The 20,243-nt window shown below is 45.3% G+C and overlaps 10 protein-coding genes across 10 annotated transcripts; 6 read left to right on the top strand and 4 right to left on the bottom strand.

Annotated features, from left to right (window-relative positions):
* Positions 1 to 5,222: 5,222 nt before the first annotated feature.
* On the top strand, positions 5,223 to 5,748 carry N7496_010739 (uncharacterized protein; the record flags this gene model as incomplete). The annotated part of the gene is made up of 3 exons (XM_056703652.1): positions 5,223 to 5,429; positions 5,480 to 5,583; positions 5,697 to 5,748. The coding sequence occupies 3 exons, from the start codon at positions 5,223 to 5,225 to the stop codon at positions 5,746 to 5,748; spliced, it is 363 nt and encodes a 120-aa protein (XP_056549612.1).
* Positions 5,749 to 6,166: 418 nt separating this feature from the next.
* N7496_010738 (uncharacterized protein) lies at positions 6,167 to 6,518 on the top strand (the record flags this gene model as incomplete). The annotated part of the gene is made up of 2 exons (XM_056703651.1): positions 6,167 to 6,391; positions 6,438 to 6,518. The coding sequence occupies 2 exons, from the start codon at positions 6,167 to 6,169 to the stop codon at positions 6,516 to 6,518; spliced, it is 306 nt and encodes a 101-aa protein (XP_056549611.1).
* Positions 6,519 to 7,074: 556 nt separating this feature from the next.
* On the top strand, positions 7,075 to 7,403 carry N7496_010737 (uncharacterized protein; the record flags this gene model as incomplete). Its single annotated transcript, XM_056703650.1, has 2 exons — positions 7,075 to 7,141; positions 7,168 to 7,403. 2 exons carry the CDS (start codon positions 7,075 to 7,077, stop codon positions 7,401 to 7,403), a joined length of 303 nt encoding a protein of 100 aa, XP_056549610.1.
* A 685-nt stretch (positions 7,404 to 8,088) lies between these two features.
* On the bottom strand, positions 8,089 to 8,536 carry N7496_010736 (WD40 repeat domain-containing protein; the record flags this gene model as incomplete). Its single annotated transcript, XM_056703649.1, has 3 exons — positions 8,089 to 8,117; positions 8,197 to 8,395; positions 8,498 to 8,536. The coding sequence occupies 3 exons, from the start codon at positions 8,534 to 8,536 to the stop codon at positions 8,089 to 8,091; spliced, it is 267 nt and encodes an 88-aa protein (XP_056549609.1).
* Positions 8,537 to 8,714: 178 nt separating this feature from the next.
* N7496_010735 (SBDS family protein) lies at positions 8,715 to 9,302 on the top strand (the record flags this gene model as incomplete). The annotated part of the gene is made up of 3 exons (XM_056703648.1): positions 8,715 to 8,878; positions 9,004 to 9,127; positions 9,246 to 9,302. 3 exons carry the CDS (start codon positions 8,715 to 8,717, stop codon positions 9,300 to 9,302), a joined length of 345 nt encoding a protein of 114 aa, XP_056549608.1.
* A 346-nt stretch (positions 9,303 to 9,648) lies between these two features.
* On the bottom strand, positions 9,649 to 11,687 carry N7496_010734 (vacuolar ATP synthase catalytic subunit A; the record flags this gene model as incomplete). Its single annotated transcript, XM_056703647.1, has 5 exons — positions 9,649 to 9,705; positions 9,755 to 10,651; positions 10,707 to 11,374; positions 11,432 to 11,516; positions 11,571 to 11,687. The coding sequence occupies 5 exons, from the start codon at positions 11,685 to 11,687 to the stop codon at positions 9,649 to 9,651; spliced, it is 1,824 nt and encodes a 607-aa protein (XP_056549607.1).
* A 488-nt stretch (positions 11,688 to 12,175) lies between these two features.
* Positions 12,176 to 13,840, top strand: N7496_010733 (F0F1 ATP synthase subunit alpha; the record flags this gene model as incomplete). Its single annotated transcript, XM_056703646.1, has 1 exon — positions 12,176 to 13,840. The coding sequence occupies one exon, from the start codon at positions 12,176 to 12,178 to the stop codon at positions 13,838 to 13,840; it is 1,665 nt and encodes a 554-aa protein (XP_056549606.1).
* Positions 13,841 to 15,235: 1,395 nt separating this feature from the next.
* On the top strand, positions 15,236 to 15,629 carry N7496_010732 (uncharacterized protein; the record flags this gene model as incomplete). Its single annotated transcript, XM_056703645.1, has 2 exons — positions 15,236 to 15,365; positions 15,457 to 15,629. 2 exons carry the CDS (start codon positions 15,236 to 15,238, stop codon positions 15,627 to 15,629), a joined length of 303 nt encoding a protein of 100 aa, XP_056549605.1.
* Positions 15,630 to 16,786: 1,157 nt separating this feature from the next.
* Positions 16,787 to 16,991, bottom strand: N7496_010731 (uncharacterized protein; the record flags this gene model as incomplete). The annotated part of the gene is made up of 2 exons (XM_056703644.1): positions 16,787 to 16,874; positions 16,939 to 16,991. The coding sequence occupies 2 exons, from the start codon at positions 16,989 to 16,991 to the stop codon at positions 16,787 to 16,789; spliced, it is 141 nt and encodes a 46-aa protein (XP_056549604.1).
* Positions 16,992 to 17,777: 786 nt separating this feature from the next.
* On the bottom strand, positions 17,778 to 18,692 carry N7496_010730 (CCDC90 family protein; the record flags this gene model as incomplete). The annotated part of the gene is made up of 2 exons (XM_056703643.1): positions 17,778 to 17,917; positions 17,981 to 18,692. 2 exons carry the CDS (start codon positions 18,690 to 18,692, stop codon positions 17,778 to 17,780), a joined length of 852 nt encoding a protein of 283 aa, XP_056549603.1.
* Positions 18,693 to 20,243: the final 1,551 nt, after the last annotated feature.

Raw genomic sequence — 20,243 nt, 5'->3', positions numbered from 1 at the left:
CCATTCGATCTGATATTATACCTCCTATGGCGAATCTGCATCGGTTCCGGCTTCGATGTATTCCGACATGGAAGCTATTCGGGCTATCTGCGACCAATATCAGCCAAACGATGTCTATAATATGGATGAAACAGGTCTATTCTGGCGTCGAATGCCAAATGGGGGTCTATCGAGTAAGGGTAGTCCTGGTTATAAAAAAGACAAGACCAGGATTACTCTCGCAGTAACGACTAATGCTACTGGTTCAGATCGAATGCCTCTATGGTTAATAGGCACTGCGAAGATGCCTCGTGCTCTACGAAAACTCAATATCCTAGTACTTGGATATGTCTGGCGATGGAACAAGAACGCATGGATGCGCGGTAATGTTATGCAAGAATGGTTCCGCTCGTTTTATAGGCATATTGGCACATAAAGACGAGTCGTGCTATTGCTCGATAACTTTAGCGCGTATCTCTCTGCGCTTGAACATGCGCCACCGCCGTCTAATATTAAAGTCGTTTTTTTGCCACCAAACGCGACCTCGGTTTACTAGCCATTAGACCAGGGTATCATTAGAAACCTTAAGCACTATTATCGGAAGAAATGGTTGACATGGATGGTTAATATGATAGACCGCGGCGTCGATCCTACGCAGAGAATGAGCCTCTATTACACACTACATTGGATCACCTAGGCTTGGAGACGTGACGTTCTAGATGAGACTATTCAGAAGTGCTTTATCAAGAGCACGCTTATTAGTCCTAGCACTAATGAGATAAATACGTCTCCGTCTGAGGACCTTCAACTAGGTGATTTATACGCAGAGGTGACCGACCGGCTTCCTGGTACAGAGGTTATGGCATTAGATGAATTTCTAGACCCTCCAGGAGAAAACATCGACGTGGAAGAGCCTGATTTATCTGATATTATCGTTCATTTTTCAGAAGAAAATACAGGTGGGGATAATGGGGTTCAGGATAGCGAGGACGACCAGGACGAATATATATTCGGACCACCGCTGGATATCCTCTCGCGTGTTGAAGCTATTGAATATATGCATAAAGCTCTTCAATTTGCCCAGCACCAAGAGGGAATTACTGAGAGAGATCTACGTGATATAGAGAGGATCGCTCATCTTTTTTCTCGATTCGAGATCAATGGGAGGAAGCAGAGAAGGGTGGATGACTACTTTAGACCAAAAACAGACTAGTTCTTACTAGATGAGGTTTAGCGCGATATTAGTGGCACACTTTCATTAGGCACATCGGAATTCTGTTGCACGGAGGCCCGTGCCGAAAACGGGAGTTTACTGTACACCTCAAAGAGACCCTTAGTTTAAGAAAATATTCTTAACCAGAATATCTAAGTCTAACAATTAGCATATTTAAACCGAATTAACGACCTACCTATATTATCTAACCTAAATTCTTAATAGCAATTTAATAGGAGAAGACTTAACGATTCAAATGATATAAGAATAAGGGAATTTAAACTCTATCTTTACAGCTTTCTTAAAAAATAGTAGTACTACTTATAAAGATACACATACTTTACAGGCTCTACGATATATATATCTACAACTTTATACAGTAAACTCCCGTTTTCGGCACGGGCCTCCGTATAACAGAATTCCGATGTGCCTAATGAAAGTGTACCACTAATATCGCGCTAAACCTCATCTAGTAAGAACTAGTCTGTTTTTAGTCTAAAGTAGTCATCCACCCTTCTCTACTTCCTCCCATTAATCTCGAATCGAGAAAAAAGATAAGCGATCCTCTCTATATCACGTAGATCTCTCTCAGTAATTCCCTCTTAGTACTAGGCAAATTAAAGAGCTTTATATATATATTTAATAGCTTCAACACGCGAGAGGATATCTAGCGATAGTCCGAATATATATTCGTCCTAGTCGTCCTCGCTATCCTAAACCCTATTATCCCTACCTATATTTTCTTCTGAAAAATAAACGATAATATTAGATAAATCAGGCTCTTCCACGTCGATGTTTTCTCCTAGAGGGTCTAGAAATTTATCTAATATCATAACCTCTATACTAAGAAGCCGGTCGGTCACCTCTACGTATAAATCACCTAGTTAAAGATCCTTAGACGGAGACGTATTCATCTTATTAGTGCTAGGACTAATAAGCGTACTCTTAATAAAGCACTTCTAAATAGTCTTATCTAGGACGTTACGTCTCTAAGCCTAGATAATCTAATATAGTATATAATAGAGGCTCATTCTCTACGTAGGATCGACGCCGCGGTCTATTATATTAACTATCTATATCAACCATTTCTTCCGATAATAGTACTTAAGGTTTCTAATAATACCCTAGTCTAATAGCTAGTAAACCGAGGTCGCGTTTAGTGGCAAAAAAACGACTTTAATATTAGATAGCGGTAGCGTATATTTAAGCGTAGAGAGATACGCGCTAAAGTTATCGAGTAATAGCACGACTCGTCTTTATATACTAATATACCTATAAAACGAGCGGAACCATTCTTATATAACATTACCGCGTATCTATACGTTCTTATTCTATCGCTAGATATATCTAAGTACTAGGATATTAAGTTTTCGTAGAGCACGAGGCATCTTCGCAGTACCTATTAACTATAGAGGTATTCGATCTAAACCAGTAGCATTAGTCGTTACTACGAGAGTAATCCTAGTCTTATCTTTTTTATAACTAGGACTACCCTTACTCGATAGACCCCTATTTAGCATTCGACGCTAGAATAGACCTATTTCATCTATATTATAGACATTGTTTAGCTAATATTAGTCGCAGATAGCCCGAATAGCTTCTATGTCGGAATACATCGAAGCCGGAACCGATACAGATTCGCTATAGGAGGTATAATATCGGATCGAATAGCGCTATTTAAACCGTGATAGCTACCCTTTAGAGAAAAGTAGCGGGTCGAGATCTTTATACTAGGGTATTTTCTTCCAATATTCGACGGCTTTACTCTGAATTAATAGGCCTATTATAGGAAAACCGGTATTCTCGTGACGCTACTACTAGATATATAGGGCCTTATCTAATAGAGGCCACCGAGATGCTAACGGGCGTTTATTCTAACTAGCTAAACTAGTATTAAGGTACTCGTATTTAGATAAAAGAATCTTAGAGACGGTCGCACGGTTGATATAACGATTAAATTAAGATAAAAACTACTTAGCGCATTCTCTCTAAGTAGGTTTAGGGCGTGTCTCCGATGCATAGATACGTAATACTTTTTTCTAAGCATCGGATATACCTTTATTAGGTTATTTTAGTATAGCCAGTTTAGCTAAAAGAGCGACCGAAGAAGGGGTAGAAGGGTTAGAAGGGGAAAAATCCTACATTCTGATTAGTCGGTTTATATAACTAAGCAAAAATTGAAGAGAATTTTGTGTACCAGACAAAAAGGTATACCGGTTAGCCTCTTATATATAGGAAAACTCTAAGAAGTGGGTCTATCTAACAGATTTTGGTGCCTAATAAAAATGTGTGCCTAACCTAGGAGTGCCGAAAACGGGAGTTTACTGTATACTGTTTTGCCGATGACCTTCATTAACCACCTACCGCATTAATATTATTGAATATCACTTAACATTTATATATGACCATGCCTGCTATTTACTTTTGTATGATTATTTCTCTATAATTCATCATGTTGATAGAGTATTCGATGAAATGTCTATAGGTTGACGGAACAGCTGTAAAAAACAGAGATGAATCATCCATTTTATCCAGCCAAAAGAGGAAAAGCGTCGAAAAATTATGTAAATGCGGGTTCATGCGGGTCGATGAGGGTTACCCTCTAGCGACCCTCCCGACCCTCAGGGTCGGTTGAGGTGCGAAAGTCTGTACCTGTACCTCTTGAGGTGCGGTGCAGGTTCTGAAATTTCGCACCGCGGGGAGGTGCAAAGCCAGGTCTACTATCATCCTCTACAACTCGACACCGATATGATCCGGATTATCTGTGGCCTCGACCTAGATGTGGAACTGATGCGAGCCGTCACACGACAAAGTCGTTGGCGAGACACACGACGCCCACGCTATTTGACCGATTAACAGAGGGTATAACTTGAGGATGATCCCGAGTTGGAAGAGGCCTGGCGCAATCTAAGTAAGATTCGTGCCTAATACGAGAAGACCCAGTAGCCCGCCCTGCTCCCTCGGATCTAGTAACTAGAAAAAGAGGTGAGAAACACGCGAAAACGGTTGCAAAGGAGCTTGCGGTATTAGATCCGAGAGAATTTTGATGAAGAGCAAGTATTTCTAGACATCGAGGCGCAGCTATCTGGTACTGTGGTTAAGGAAGAGAGCGAGGATGAGTCATCCTTGGAGGACACTATGCATCCCCTTTAGTTGCATCTAGTGCAGAGTCTTCTTTCCTACCTAATCTCTAACTCGTTAGAGGATGAGTGGAATCGGCGCGATACAGGTACTGCAGCCGTCGTGCAGTATTGTGACGTCCTTGAAGGAGGTCCATTAAGGGGCCGGCCTAAGCGGAACATCTCTAGATCCGCTACGTCGGCTAGTCCCATAAATCAGCCGCAAGATATAGGGTAGACCTAAAATGATGCCGACTTATGTGAAGTACCTTTATCTGTCGCTAGTAAGCCGCCACGTGCTACTAAAGAATACCTCGAGAATTCTGAGAAGCCAGAGGCTTGCTTTCAATGCTTTGTAAATAAGGGGCTCCCTGACCGTGTTCGCTTCTAGATGTATCACGACGCGGGTTGTGTTACCCGCCATTTTGACGCTATTCATCTCAAAGAAAAGCCCTTTAAGTGTAACTGGTGTGAAGTAGCCTTGCTACATCAAATGGCGTTCCAGCGCTATGCATTTAATGTGTATTATGTGCGCAGCCGCTAGCGTTGCGCGAATCCGGTGCAGGACCTTCAGAGACAAGAGTAGGCCATGATCCCCCGAACGGCAGTCAAGCAGGGGGGCCCGGATAAATATAGGTATACACTGTCTGCCTCGTCGGGGCAGCGTATACAACGCTATAGCCTAGTTTTATAACTATCACGGCTTGATGTCCAACCGTGCAATGCAGATTAGGATATTGCGATCGCATGAAGTCTAATTATTTCTAGTGGCTGAGTTCATCACTTTTGGTTCTCAGGTATATAAAGGGCCTCCTTCCCCTAGCTGGTTGTATGCTCTGATATTCTCTTTCCGTCTTCCCGGGCCCGCTTCTATTAACTTTCCTCCCCTGAGCGTGATGACTAAGATTAAGATGGCGAGCCCATCCGACACGATTATTATAACCGATGACGAGGAATTGCTAAGCCTCGAGCTAGGTAGTTCACGACCTCGGAGGGCTCCTCGCCGTGATTATAGTTACCGGGAGCTCGAGAACATGATCGTTGAAGCAGTCGATGTAACGGAAACGACACTATCACGCAAACGCAAAAGAACTGAAACGAAGGAGCCGTCTGCACTGGTACCAGTTCCTCACAAGGCCCTCTTCTTCCTTAACTAATAATCGACCAGGACAACGCCTTTGAGGAGCTCCGAAAGGCAGTTAGCCATAAAATGCAACGGCTACAGGAGAAAAATCGCAAGCTTCGAGATGAACTTCGCCAGGAGAGGGAGATGTACCAGGAGGAACTTCTTTAAGTAAGGGAGCAGCACCAAAAGACGCAGGAGGAACTTTCCTAGCAAAGGGAAAAGCGTGTTTTAGAGTGCAATATCTGCTATAGACAGCCAGATCGCTGGGTGGTCATTCAGTGTGGGTATATGTTCTGCGGGTCATGCTTTAAAGCTCTTAGAACGGAGGGCTGTCCAACCTGCCGAAAAGAAATGACGGGATTTATGGGATGCTACCCTTTTGCAGGATAAAGTATGTATATCGTGTTGTAGGTCTAGTTCAATGACTCGAGTTTAAGCCGTTTTTCCGTATTGCTTTCCCACGTACTTTTGGCGGGATGGCTGAATAGTATTAATATCACGTGGAGGAGCCCTAACTACGCGCCGTCTTAGCGCCCAGGTATTGCCTAACCCGCAAAAGACCATGATTTTCCTTATGAGAAACTTGTGGTCTTTTCTATGTTCAAAAATTGAAAAGTGCCCTTTGTATACTTTGGTTCTTTCCTGTTAATAGACTATCCCTATAAGAGCTTGCGTTTCTGATGCTTTTCAAATTCATCGCTCCCCCAAAGAACAAGGTGGCTACTCGCAATGGCTGCTATAAAGCCAACCCGATCTAATTACCCCTCCTCAAAGAGAAAATTGATGCGCCAAAAACAATGCCGTCGCAAAACAAGTTTAATGAAAAAGGCATGCGAATATAGTAAGATGTGTGACGCGGATGTATGCGTGGGCATTCGTTTCCGGGAGACGGGTCAGGTACATATTTTGTCCGCAGATGCGTCCGGATTTTGGGCATTTCTTACTTCACAATTAGTATGTGGCAGAGTCTTCCGCTAGGGAAAGAAAGCTGACTTGTTAGGGCTCCTATTACCCAACACCAAGGTTGATTACAGACCGAGACCTGGAGACAAAGGAAGGCACAACTGTCACTACTGCGTGATGAGGATTTCGAAACGCAAATACTGCGGGTCAGCCTATCCACATATGTGTTATTAGTCTTCAATTTTCTGTTATATTCCATAAAATGTCTTGAAGATGTTCGGTGCGTGACTTTGATCCCATATTCGCAATGCTAGTACGTAACTTGACAACAGCCATGTGAGGCCGAGTTTTGTACTGTATAACGTCGCTAGACGCTACTTTAATGAAGTAAGAGGGAAACCGTGGCGTGCAGTGAAAAGATTTGAGAGAACCTTTCGTGGGAAGGGCCTCTTGCCAATCCATCACAAGGAAAGCTGCTTCTCCGGATCGGCCAGATCGCAGGGCTGACCACGATTTTCCCTCTGTAAGCTACTACAAGCAAGTCTACCTCAGTGGATTTTGAACATCGTCGTCAATCTAGCTCTTTTTGTCAATCGTTCAGATCATCTGAGTTCAGCAGATATGCCTTCCTCACGCGACAGGTTGCGTTCCGTTGATCACGCATCATAGGAGTCACTTCCTGTAACAGCGTCACCAATCATCGAAGCAATATCTCGGTCATCCTCGGTCCTGAAATGGTCCGAACATCATCATCCAAGGCTGCCAACACCCTTGCCGAAGCCTTGTGCCCCTGGGGCAGATGTAAGGCCCTTTTACAGCCCCGATAGTCCAGAAGCAAAGTCTGAAAGCACCTGGAGGCGCCAAGGTTCGACGATCGGCAGATCAATTGACGTGTGAGGTTGCGAATCAAGGGCAAAAACGCCCTATCTCAACTGCAATGAGGAAAACCGAGCCGAAACGAGGCCAGGCGGAGGAAGGCAGCGCAGACCGCACTCCAGTAGAGACCGCAAGGGATCGGCTATTTGGCTTCGGAGGCAAATACGGTGGGAGGAGGGTGAACTAGATCAGTAGCAAAAGTGTTCACCAGCAAAGCGCGCATAGGGGAAGGGTGGTGAGAAAGAAGGAGCAGGGGAGAGAAGAAATAATAAGATGCGAAAAGGTGATTGAAAGATGCACGCTAAATTGCATCCCGTGCATGACTTCTGTCTCTTGTCTCTCTTGTACCACCTCACGGTTTCTTGAAAGCGTATATACCATGCCTGGACAGCTCTCCCTTTCCGCTCTCACCTAGCTTCCCTTTCCGTGCGCCACTCACGATTTTCTAGATAGCGTACATTTCATGCGTTCACAGCTCTCACCTGGCTTCTACTTCCGTGGCACTTCACCATTTAGCTCTTTCCAGGCGAAGAAAAAGAAAAAGAAAGCTAACGGGCAAAGGAGTGCACTCTCTTAAGAAATCATGACCAGGAGCGAGAAGGAAGCAGACAGATTACAGCTTTATTCTCTATCGAGGGAGTTCGCTTGAGGTCTATCATGGGAGACGATTCAAGGTATAATAGGGGTCATCCAAGAAACACGGAGAGAGACGCTATACTTAGAAAGTATAGGTCATCAAGGATGTAGATATCAGGGATGTAACGAGCTCCCAGTCAGAATAGTGGGATAGGGAGTCTCTTAGTCTCGTCATCTTCTCGGTCTTGATTTGCTCTCCTGATCCATATGTGACATCCCCGAGTAGTGCATGCGCGTCAAACTACCTCAAGATCTTGATCCGTTACTAGCTTCGGGATTGGATAATATGAATTCTGGAGGCGTTAGTGGACTTTCCATCGGGTACTGTAGCATTGGCGACATACTAGCTGAGAGTTTTCTGATATGGAATTGACTGAAGCCGAGGCGAGGGAGCCTGGAATCACGGGAGAAGGTGACCTGGCTAACCAGGCTGCTATTGGCCTCGAGGGTCCAGAGGCATTTCCCGCTGCTTGTATCCCATAACTTGATGGTCTCATCGACCGAACCTGAGGCGAGGAGCTTGGAATCACGGGAAAGGGCGACCTGAAACAGATTAGTCTATATTTGGAGTAGCCGCAGCACAAGATTAGACATCTCGTCATTGCAGGACATAAATTACAGTATTTTACATGTAATACCTCTTACGTTGTGGTGAATCAATGCCACAATTGTTCGTTTCGTCATCATGACAACAAGGCCAATCGAAAACTGTCAATGTTGCCACCCTTATATTTCTCGACTAATTTTCGCTGCGTTCTAAGGATTTGCGTGAGCGTTGTCTTTCTCAATCTTTCCGCACTACTTATCCATCGCAACAAGTCTTTGTTACAGCGGATACAAAATTGCACCACCACCATTCAGAATGACCCGAGGGAATACAAGGCAGTCCAAGGTTTACTATAAGGGCCGGACCGAAGACTTCGTTATTTTCGTTGAGGATATTACCGCGGTGCAGAACTGGAAGAAAGATCATACACTCTCACTTGCGCAGGTGATGGATGGGTGGAAGATATTTACCTCACATCAGTAGGTGCCTGCTTTCATTTATCCACGTTCATTATCCGAGCTCAGGAAATATCTGTCGCCCTAGTAATGAGCACCTTATAGGCGCACGCAAGGCTATGTGCTAATGGAACCTTGCAACCTTGCAGACATGGTCCTCAAGGGATGCATAACGAAGCCAGCAGGGATACTCTTGAGAGCGAGTTCGGAACATCCAATGACCAAGAGGTCATATTTCACATTTTGGAGAAAGGAGAAATTCAGGAGAGTGTCGTGAGTACTAATTTCTCCTTTATCTCGCCAATCATTCTTCATATTCATTACCGATGCCGATACCAATACTTAATACCTTGCTCTTGAAGACAAGCCCTAACCATCAGGTCGCATACAGAATTCTGAACGACAAGGAATTAAAAACGAATCCCAGGGACCACGAGGTATTCATTAAGACCTCTAGGAAAGCAGATTAGGGATATCAATTTGTTTGGTGACTAATTATCGTTTCATCTGTTGATTATGGTGGTCGTATTCAAGCTGTTTTGATTAAAGAGCTTCAGCCTAGTGCACAATACTCTTTTCAAAAGTAGCGGGAAGTCTATTTAGCTAGCTGATGTCGGTCTCAACGCTGTTCCCAAAGGCAACGGGCTTTTGTTTCGGTGAATCTGCCTAGTGTTGGTTGGGAAGGCTCGACTGAGCTTATAATGAAGTAAATGAATTGGTGAATCCGTGGAGTTGCAACATAGATTGAAATATCAGGAAATTAGGTATCGGCATCCATTTCTCTGTGGGCACTCTCACTGGTTGGAAATGGAGACAAACTTTTCTGACATTGTTCGCAGGAAATTATTGTACTGTTAAGGTGTCAGGCTAAATTAATAAAGCACTTCGGGCGCTCCTCACCTTAACTGACACAGTGTCCTCATCATCAGGCATCTCAAACTTCATATTTCGGAGTGTGCTTAAAATCCCACCGGTGAGTTGTTTGATTTTTGCCCAGTTATGACCCTCAGATATGACTCGTTGGCTCTCATCATGGAAACGCATGAAAGCTTTCATCATATACTTAGTTTTCCATAAAGGGCAAAACTCGTCATACTCACTGTATCCGTTCTGCTGTAGAAAGTCTTCTTCAACCAGTGAAGCCACATCGAGTGTTATCCTGTCGTGGTCATCGAGTGCAGCCTTCCCGACCAGCTGTGTGAGCTGTTTCAAGTTGTGAGAGGAATAGAGAAGCTCTTTTATCTTGTCCCTCAGCTGCGGAAAGCCAGGCTGTTCTTTCTCGTAGTATTCATCCAATACTGCTAGGTATTTGCTGTAGGATAACGCGATGTTGACGGATGGAAAGTGCTTTCTCTGTGCTAGCTTTGTATCAAGGCCCCAAAATACCTGAACAATGCCAAGAGTACAGCTAGTGACGGGGTCTGAAAAGTCTCCACCGGGAGGGCTCACCGCACCGATAATACTAACGCTACCCTTTCTTTTCGGGCTGCCATGAGCCACGATCCGTCCAGCACGTTCATAGAACGAAGCCAGCTTGGATCCTAGATACGCAGGGAACCCTTGATCCGCAGGCATTTCACCTAGGCGACCAGATATTTCACGTAAGGCTTCAGCCCAACGAGAGGTAGAATCGGCCATCAACGTTACGTTTTTTCCTTGATCACGGAAATACTCCGAGATAGTGATAGCAGTGTAGATGGAAGCTTCACGAGCGGCGACAGGCATGTTAGAGGTGTTAGCGATGAGGCAAGTTCGCTCCAGTATAGGCTCTGATTTCCCCTCAAGCTTTATTGACTGCTGGGTTTCAAATTAGATCCTTAAAATCAACGTCCGTGCCGGATCCCCAACATACCATAGAAAACTCCATCAAGACCTCAGCCATTTCATTACCACGCTCCCCACAGCCAACATACACGACAATATCGCTGTTCGAGAATTTGGAAATGCTTTGGCTGATGACGGTCTTGCCACTTCCGAACGCACCGGGGATACATACTGTACCGCCCTGGGCACATGGGAAGAGAGCATCTAGGGTCCTCTGTCCAGTGAGTAATGGAGCATCGCAGCGCAATCTCTCAGCAACCGGCCGAGAAACACGCACCGGCCAAACGTGCATCATGCTATACTCTGTGGTTTTCCCGTCAAACTTAACTGCCAAAAGCTTCTCTGTGACTTTATAGCTACCCGACTCTGCTATTCGAGTAATCTGTCCCCCCGCACGCGGCGGAAGCATGATTTTGTGGTCATCAAGTAAATTATTCTCGATGACACTTCCCCAGATATCGCCGCCTGTGATGTGATCTCCCACTCTGAAAGTTCCCGGCTTGAAATCCCAGGATTTTTCACGGTTGAGCGACGGGACATTAATGCCACATGGGATGTAGATGGTTTTTGCCAGGGACGATATAGCTTCCAACGGTCTTTGGATTCCGTCGTAGATTGTGCCCATCAATCCAGGCCCTAGTTCGACAGCCAGGGGCTGTCCTGTGCCAATGACAGGATCGCCGACTGCTATACCACCTGCGATTTTTGGCCGTATTAGCGGGTGTAGCTGAGCAAAACTTTGTAAACACGTACTTGTTTCCTCGAAGGTTTGTATAGTAATCCTGTCTCTCTCTATTCTGATGACCTCTCCCACTAATTGGTCGTACCCTACTCGGCACTATGGAAAAAGCAATCAGGAGAATTATTCTCAAGCTGGCCCCGTTATACTCACAAGTTCGTACATACAGCAGCCTCTCATGCTCTCCGCGATGATGACAGGTCCCGAAACAGAGAACACTGAGCCGTGCCGTCCATTTTCAAGCTCTAGATAATCCACTTTGGATGCCATCGGAGATTCCTTCTTACGTACTGGATACCGTCAGAATCTCGTATGATATATTGTGATTTATTGTCCAATGTTGGAATGACCATTACGTCACCCTTGCGGTGGGCCAGGCGGATTCATTGGTTGTAGCGGTTGTGTGCACGCCAAGGAACCTCTGGACCCCCGGGTTAAGAACAATGCAACTAATTAACTATGGCAGTCAGTCATATGACTTTGCTAGTCTTATACGTCACTACCTACATACTAGTTCACAATATGTGTGTACGGTCATTATCGCAGACAAATTCTACCATAGCTTACCCCACTGCTAACAAAGGCTGGACGGACTCAAGACAAAGTATGTCGGAACATAGACAGGTAAGTTGACTTTCTGGGAAGTTAATTCTCATAGCCATAGTCATAGTTAAGTCATAATTTAGGGATTTGTTAACCTCGTCTTTTCTCCGACTTCTGCGAGGTCTCATCATTAACATCGTGGAATTTAGCTCGATATGCCCAAACCCACCTCGCGGCTACTTCATCGCATCGTCGATGGTGCTTCTGTCCTTAAAATCGGCAGGCCATTCTATGGCTCAACACCAGGTTGGACGAAATTTCACAAGCAATTTCGTTCATATGCCATCAACCCCAAGGCTGGGTCCACTGAAGTCTCTTCAACGTTGGAACGCCGAATACACGACATTGAGGAGGATACTAAGTTAACAGAGACAGGCCGAGTTTTGTCTGTTGGCGATGGTATCGTTCGCGCCCGTGGATTAACCAATATTCAAGCTGAAGAGCTGGTCGAATTTCCGTCCGGTGTAAAGGGTATGTGCATGAACCTGGAAGCTGCTCGTGTCGGTATCGTGCTCTTCGGTTCGGATCGCCTTGTCAAACAGGAAGATACTGTCAAGCGGACTGGCGAGATTGTTGATATTCCCGTCGGCCTTGAGATGCTGGGACGAGTGGTTGACGCACTCGGAAGTCCAATCGATGGCAAAGGGCCCATCAAAACTACCGAGAAGCGGCGGGCTCAGCTCAAGGCTCCTGGTATTCTACCTCGCCATTCCGTCAACCAACCCGTTCAGACTGGTATAAAAGCGATTGATGCTATGGTGCCAATTGGCCGTGGTCAGCGTGAGCTGGTCATTGGGGACCGTCAAACTGGGAAGACGGCCATCACTCTGGACACTATCCTAAATCAGAGAAGGTGGAATAGCTCCTCCGCTGAATCCGACAAGCTGTACTGTATTTACGTCGCTATCGGCCAGAAGCGCTCCACTGTGGCCCAGCTTGTCAAGACTCTTGAAGAAAATGATGCCATGAAATACTCGATCATTGTCGCAGCTACAGCCTCGGAAGCTGCTCCTCTACAATATCTTGCTCCCTTTGCTGGCTGTGCTATGGGGGAGTGGTTTCGAGACAGCGGCAGACATGCTATTATCGTGTATGATGATCTGTCGAAGCATGCAGTGGCCTACCGTCAGATGTCGCTGTTGCTTCGCCGGCCCCCTGGCCGTGAGGCTTACCCTGGAGATGTTTTCTACCTCCATTCACGTCTTTTGGAGCGTGCAGCAAAATTGAACGACACGCATGGTGGCGGCTCTCTTACCGCCCTTCCTATCGTTGAGACTCAGGGCGGTGATGTTTCTGCGTACATCCCTACCAATGTGATCTCCATCACAGACGGGCAGATATTTTTGGAATCCGAACTCTTCTATAAGGGCATCCGTCCTGCGGTCAATGTTGGACTTTCCGTGTCTCGTGTTGGCTCTGCTGCGCAACTCAAATCAATGAAACAAGTTGCCAGTTCCCTCAAGCTATTTTTGGCCCAATATCGCGAAGTTGCGGCCTTTTCTCAGCTAGGTTCGGATCTGGATGCCGCCACGAAGCAAACTCTTCGACGTGGCGAGCGTCTGATGGAGCTTTTAAAACAAAAGCAGTACGCTCCTATGGCTGTCAATGAGATGGTACCCTTGATCTATGCTGGTATTCATGGTCTTCTTGATAATATACCTGTCAACAGGATTATAGATTGGGAAGCTGAGTTTCTCGCCCACTGCAGACACAACAAGCCAGAGATGCTCTCCAGGATCGAAGATGAAGGCAAATTAAGCAATGACCTAGAAGCTCAAATTATAGAGGTCATTGTCGCCTTCAATAAAGCTTTCTCATAGACCGTGAGTTATTCTTAGAGCACTACTCGCCGTTGAATATCTTTCGTTTGATGCTTGATTCCTGGAAGATTTCTATTCGCGATCTTTGCACCTTTATTCAGATAGCCGGGAATAGGCCTGGATCAGCTTGATTAAATACATTCCGCTACCTTAGCACTCGAGATTTGTCTATACTTCTAGGGGAAAATATGAAACTTATATCAAATCCTCTACGGTATCCTCGTATACATTCAAATAACCTTTTAACGCAGCTATTTAGTTTTCGAAATTCGTAGTCTACTTCACCCTTACGGAAGACTTCTGAAACTAATACCCTATCCTTAGATGACATGAACTTTTATGTTAGTAGCTATTACCCTAGCTCTCTGAACTTGTCGGCTGTTCTCTCAACCGCAAGAGCAGTTTCTCCGGGCATTTTGTTCTCATCATAGTAAGCTAGGATGATCAACTTGTCTGTTTTAGCACAAACAACCCCTGTCATGTTCTAGACATGTATAATTAGTATAATGTCGGATAAATGAAGATCCAAAGTCTGATTTTACCATTCTCCCATATATAAACTTGTCATCGGCTTGGATGCACATGTAGTTTTTGCCATCCACAACGATGCCTTGTTCAGAAGCAGAGCTAGGGTTCCTGAAGAGATCTATAAGATCATGGAGTTCGCCTTGGTGGACCTATCTATCTCATTAACTCCAGTGCACACAAAGGTCGACATGCTCAGTTAGATCAAAGTACCATATAGCCAGGCGAAATCGCCCAAACACCCCCATTCTCGGCATCAAGGAGAGCAGCGTCTGTCGCTGCGCCATTAGAAATCAGGCTAGACCCAGCACCAAAAGTGATTAGTAAGATTAGCTGCTTAACTTAGTAGGTGGAGACGGCAGTACTTTGCTTCTAAGAGCCCTGACTAATATTAGGGGTTTCGGTAGGATATTTCAGCTTGTATAACCAGTTACCTTACCCTGCCAGGTTCATCATGAATTTTGCTATCTCAGTTGGCTAGTTAGTTGCTTTAGTTGCTCAAGGAGCATCATTGGGAGGTATTCCACGCAGTATATGAGCTTAACTTATGCCCTGTAATGACGCATACTCTGGAGAATTGCACTAGAACTGTATTAGTGGCGACAGAAGCTAAGGGCTGGTCGTAACTTGGGTGGGATGGGTTTGTAAATCTTACTTACATCCGAACATCATATGATCAGCGCACGCAAGCTACCAGAGCTAAGCTTTGCCACAGCCAAGGCCAAGCTCCAGTCTAAAATAAATTCTTTCCATTCCGTATCTCGGCAGCATGCTGTTGTCCACATTGTCACAATGCAGAGCCTAAACCAAATGAGTCTTACACGATGCGCGCGAACAAGCTTTTTGATCTGTTGCTGCTGTCAACACAATATGGCCCGCCCTGCAGGAATGGCTATTTTTATTCAAGCCAAGCGTCTGGCGAACAAGGCAGAGGTTCGTGAGAACGATACCGAAAGGCCGCTGGACGCCGATTCAAACGAGGAATATTCAAACAGCAAAGGTAATAATACCTCTACTTATTGGTTACTGCATTATGGATCTTATATAATCGTATTGTATTATTGTTGCTGACGAAATATCTAATACTTTAGAACTCCCACAGCCCAGCGCAACAGACGGAGCTAAAGAACATGATGAATACTACAGCCTCAAAATGCACCGTGAAGGGCCCAATACCGAGGGTGGCGAATTGGACCCTAAATCCAAATCAAAAGATGTCAAACGCCATAATAAAGACATGGCAAACCGTTATGAGAAGCGTTGAATTCGTTTGGATCACCGCCTTGGCTCTTGAATGTTTTGTATTATGAGATGATATGGAATATGTTGCAATGGTCAAATCTATGATGGCCCGTTGGGTGCGCCTGTAAGATGAGACACGGAAAAGATTTACTTTTGCTTTGCTCTATCAATGGAATGTAACCGGCCCCTTTCAAAAATTACCTTTTTTAAGGACCCTCGCTATGAAGATTACCCCTGGCATTTTTGCATGTGTAGTGTGCTAGACACTTTCTTGGCGCATGGCCCATTGTCCATTCTTTTCTTCGCTTTTTGCCTTTTTCCCTTGCCTTCCCTCTATCAACGCAGTCTCCTTATTGGACAACGGCACGCTGAACGTTACATCATAATGATATCATGTTGTGGCTATATTTCAATGGTGTTCCGTGGTATTGGAAGGTCAGTCTAGTTACCAGCCGATGTAAGAAACCACGCTGGACCTAGACCCTTATCGGAGGTTGATGTATCAATTTCCTTGTTGTCCATGGTCCGAATCTCTTAACAGTCAAGATTTCCCGCTTGCCTTTTGTCGACTGCGTCCTAATAGCAGAAATGCCGGTCCATCCCGAAAGAATCGACCACTTCATTCAATCCTCGGCTTTCTCGTTTATCTCGTCATTTCTTCCATCGTCCGTGGTCATCCTTGGGATACGCTCTCTGGCCCCCACCACCTCCCGTACCCATTTTTAACCAGAGGTTGAATACGGCCCAATACACCACTCTTCCAGTTGATATCTCATCCAACCTCGATCCGCATGGACTGTGACTTCGCGAATCTATCGAGTAGAGTTCCGATTGTGTGCATTGCAGGGTGTCAGAGAAAAGGAATTGAAAATTGATAATATATCAGCTTAAAGACGACTGGTTTAGCATGTCTCGTTCGTCTGGATCGCTCAAAATCAATCAACATTTGAATTGACAGAGGGCGAGGAACTCGACATGATGTCTATTAGGACCAAGATTCAGATCTATTTTGAGACTTTTCGATCTCTCGCTCCGGGGTTTGTGGGACAGGCGTTACGCACACTAAAACGTACGGGTTTCTTTAATGCCGACATAAATAACAACACCACGATTGTAGTAACATTTTAATGTATCTGCATTGGCTGGCATTCCTACTCACGTGAGTGAGATGTGACCCTTTCATCCTTCAGGAGCTTCACCACCCATCCAAATCAAGTCTTCATATGCCTTCTTGTCCACATCGGTTACACCGGATTTATTCTGGGCACTTGAATCACATGTGTTAGCCGTACAACATCATTGTTGCCGCTACCCTTGATTTCCGCACTTACGCTTGAGGTCCAGCAGCAACTGGCCAGGTCATTGTTTGGATCACCTCTAGCATTGTGCATCGCTTTGCCGGACTGGTCGCGGCTAATATCTCGATCAATAAGAGGTTGATCGGGGCCTATTACCTCACCTGGGATGTTTGGGTTGTTAAATCCCCTGCCATTGGAAATTCTGCCAGTGTGGCCAATCGACCGACAGTGTTAGATGCTAGGTATTCCCACTACCGACTTGGATCCACTCAAATCATTCGGATCCTCTTCTTGATCGAGCATATTCGTAGACGGTGAAAAAAGCTGATCGGGGATTGAATCTCTTATATTCAGTGTTAATAGTGAACAATGCACAAAAAGCGTGTCTATGTTCGTCACGCATTCGTCATTTTCAACCCTTTGGGAGTATGACGTAATCTATAACTAACCGGAGGGAATTGATTGATCTGGCAACATAGTATATCCTCAGGTAAGTAGTTATCGAATGGACTCTGGCATATTAAACCAAGTTGGAGGGGCAGGAGATTGATTCGAATGTATTTTTTGCTGACAATTATAGAGGCGTGATCTGCAAAACACAAAGCCGGCTTATGCGGTGATTCATGAAGTTAGAAAGCCGAGATTTGGGCCACGAAGTACTCTCTACCTATATATTCCTAAGCTTGCAACCATGCATCAAATACACATTGAAAGATTCGTATTTTGAGGACGAAGATGGTGGCGATGTGATGAGTTCTGAGTTGGTTTCAGCTCAATACGATATGAGACACTAAGCTGCTCGAGAATTCTGCGATTATCTCTATATCGCAGCCCCGCAGTACCGCTGCAGACAACTTGATCAGCAAGGATAATTATCGGATGGCAGTAAAGAGAGTCTTGCACACTTCGGTTGAGACGTGGCTTTTCAGCTGATTCTCTTCTTGATTTTTTATATTGCGCTCTGAATCTTGCATGCGGACGGAATAGAACTTCAGGACGAAGACGATCATCACTTGATGAAAGGATACAGTCAATTTTGAGCGTTCACATCTTGTTGGGGACACGTTAGACCTACAGGCACAAGTCGCAACAGTAAGAGCAGCGCGACTTGTCAAAATCCATCTGATACTCTCGATTGCGGCCTTCCCGTCCCCATTCAGCGACACATTAATTTTGTAATTGAGCTCCTGGAGCAAGGTGTCGATATTACGCTGGTACTCTCGGATTGTGATACTGTGGTCATTTAACATACCCCTAATACTATCCTTCATTTCCGTCATTTCCTGATGGAGACGCTGCGAGAGCATATTAAATTCGTGCTGCAATTGTATCCGCGAAGCATGTTGTCTTTCCGCTTCCAAATCACGGGCTGACTGTATGGACGATCGGAGTTGGGAGCAGGCTTCCTTGAACAGATAAGAGTCGTTGTCAAAATTGTATCTGGACGTCAGGCATTGCTCTGTGAAGTCGATGTTGTTCTCTAGAATATGTTCGATGGCTTCCATGATCGTGACTGATTGATCATCTGTAAAGCCGCCCTTTGAGATATTGCGAACTAAAGAATAAGTATCGAAATAATAATTGTCAGGGATTGGTGTCGGATGGGAGAGTTTGTTGTTGGATATTGCTAGTCCAGGGGGAGTCAAATAGGCGGAAGGAGTGGGCATGTGGATGGCATCGTCAAACGCTCCCTGGTTCGGATAGAGAGATATTTGCGGTTGTTTGTTTTCTTTGCGCCAAAGACGAGCGGAATCGGCAGGGATATCTTCGGCTCCATCGTTCCCCATCGCAAAGCTACTCTTGCTGCACCGAATTTGCTGCCGAGTTGCCTTGCTTCGAGTCCGTAACAGACTGGTAAGCGAGTGGTGTTGAAGCAAATATACTTGTAGTCGCCTTTCTGTTGCCTTGCGGCTGCTGCTCCGGAGAGGTGTTGTTCCTCTCACTATTGTTTGAAACACCTTTTCCAGCCAGTGCGACTTCATCAGGTTGGCTGGATGAACCATCCTTCCGTCACCTGTATGAATGTAGGGATGTAGGTATCGCTTGACTGCTAGGCAGTAGTATCGTTGATAAACTTTGTGACGCTGTTGTCGAACAGTATAGAAGCTAGCATGAAGGCTAGAGCCACTGAGACACCATTGAAGGTAAATAGGAAGCTCCTGATTGGTCCGTCACTGTTATCCCTTTCTCCACATTGGAGTGGTAACCCCACGCCAGTTATGAGAAAGAATACGCGGGCTGGGTGCATCAAACAGCTGTGATAAATAATCCTCTGTATAACGAGAAACGGAGCATGAGATTGGGATACTTCTCAAAATACATGGAGGGTGTTGCCGCGTCCTTCGGTACGTCCTGCAAGATACTCAAAAGGACCCGAGCCCATGTAAGGGTATACGGTTGCTAGATACTCTTAGGAGCCGCAGTAGGACCCCCGTAGAATCCCCAGACGTTGAGCTTACAGTGACCAGTCGAACAAGCCTTCAAGTGAGACGGAGACGTAGAGCTTCACTGATTGACGAAGAAGATAGAACGCGTGAGATGCTAGGTGGGGTGGAGGACTTGGAGGGGTTTTCCAACAAATCAGCATCATACACTGACGTAAGCCACATATAACTAACGTAATTCCCGCCCGAGCGGATAACCCGGTCGAGCGGATAACCACTTTGAAAAGGGGAAGGCTGGGGGCACCACCTCAAAAGGCTAGCGGCACCACCTGGGGCCTGATTTCGGCCTGATTACTACCAAGCCTTTCACGCCTGTTAATTACGAATTTAACCACCCCCTTCCTTCTTACATACACGCATCCTTTCTACCTTCTCTTCTATCTTCTACTACTACTAGGCCTATCATATGACCTACACACTAATTCAATTTAAACCCTTCTATCTAATACTGCTAATTCACCCCTTACTAGTTACCGAATCGATACTTAGTAATCTGCCTTGCCCTTCTCTTTAATTCTTTCTTTGCTGTTACCAATTTCTTAGCCTTGTAACCGCGGCCAGCCCCACGCCCTTACCGAAGTTTCGTCTCCTAGTTTGATGGTATTCGCCTTGTCGATGTGTTGGTTCTCTTTGAAGGCGGTGGTACCATAATTCCTATAGTTTTATCCATAGAAACGTAAGTACTTTTCCTTCGCTCAAGCCTATAATCCCGACCGGTAAAATTCCTCCCCCCCTATCTTCGCTAACGCTTTATAGTCTCTAGTAACTTCGGCCGTCTAACCCCCTTTACCCGATTCGGTTTATTAATTCGAAGCCTTCCTACCCTTCCTACCCTTCTAATTCGCTACTAATTAGTCTAAATTAGATTCGGCAGGCGAAGCTAGTGTTATTAGT

Source organism: Penicillium cataractarum, assembly GCF_028827025.1.
Source record: "Penicillium cataractarum strain IBT 29864 chromosome Unknown utg000009l, whole genome shotgun sequence".
Taxonomy (NCBI): Eukaryota; Fungi; Ascomycota; class Eurotiomycetes; order Eurotiales; family Aspergillaceae; genus Penicillium; species Penicillium cataractarum.
Note: the sequence above shows the minus strand (reverse complement) of the source record. Positions and strands in the feature narration are given on the sequence as shown.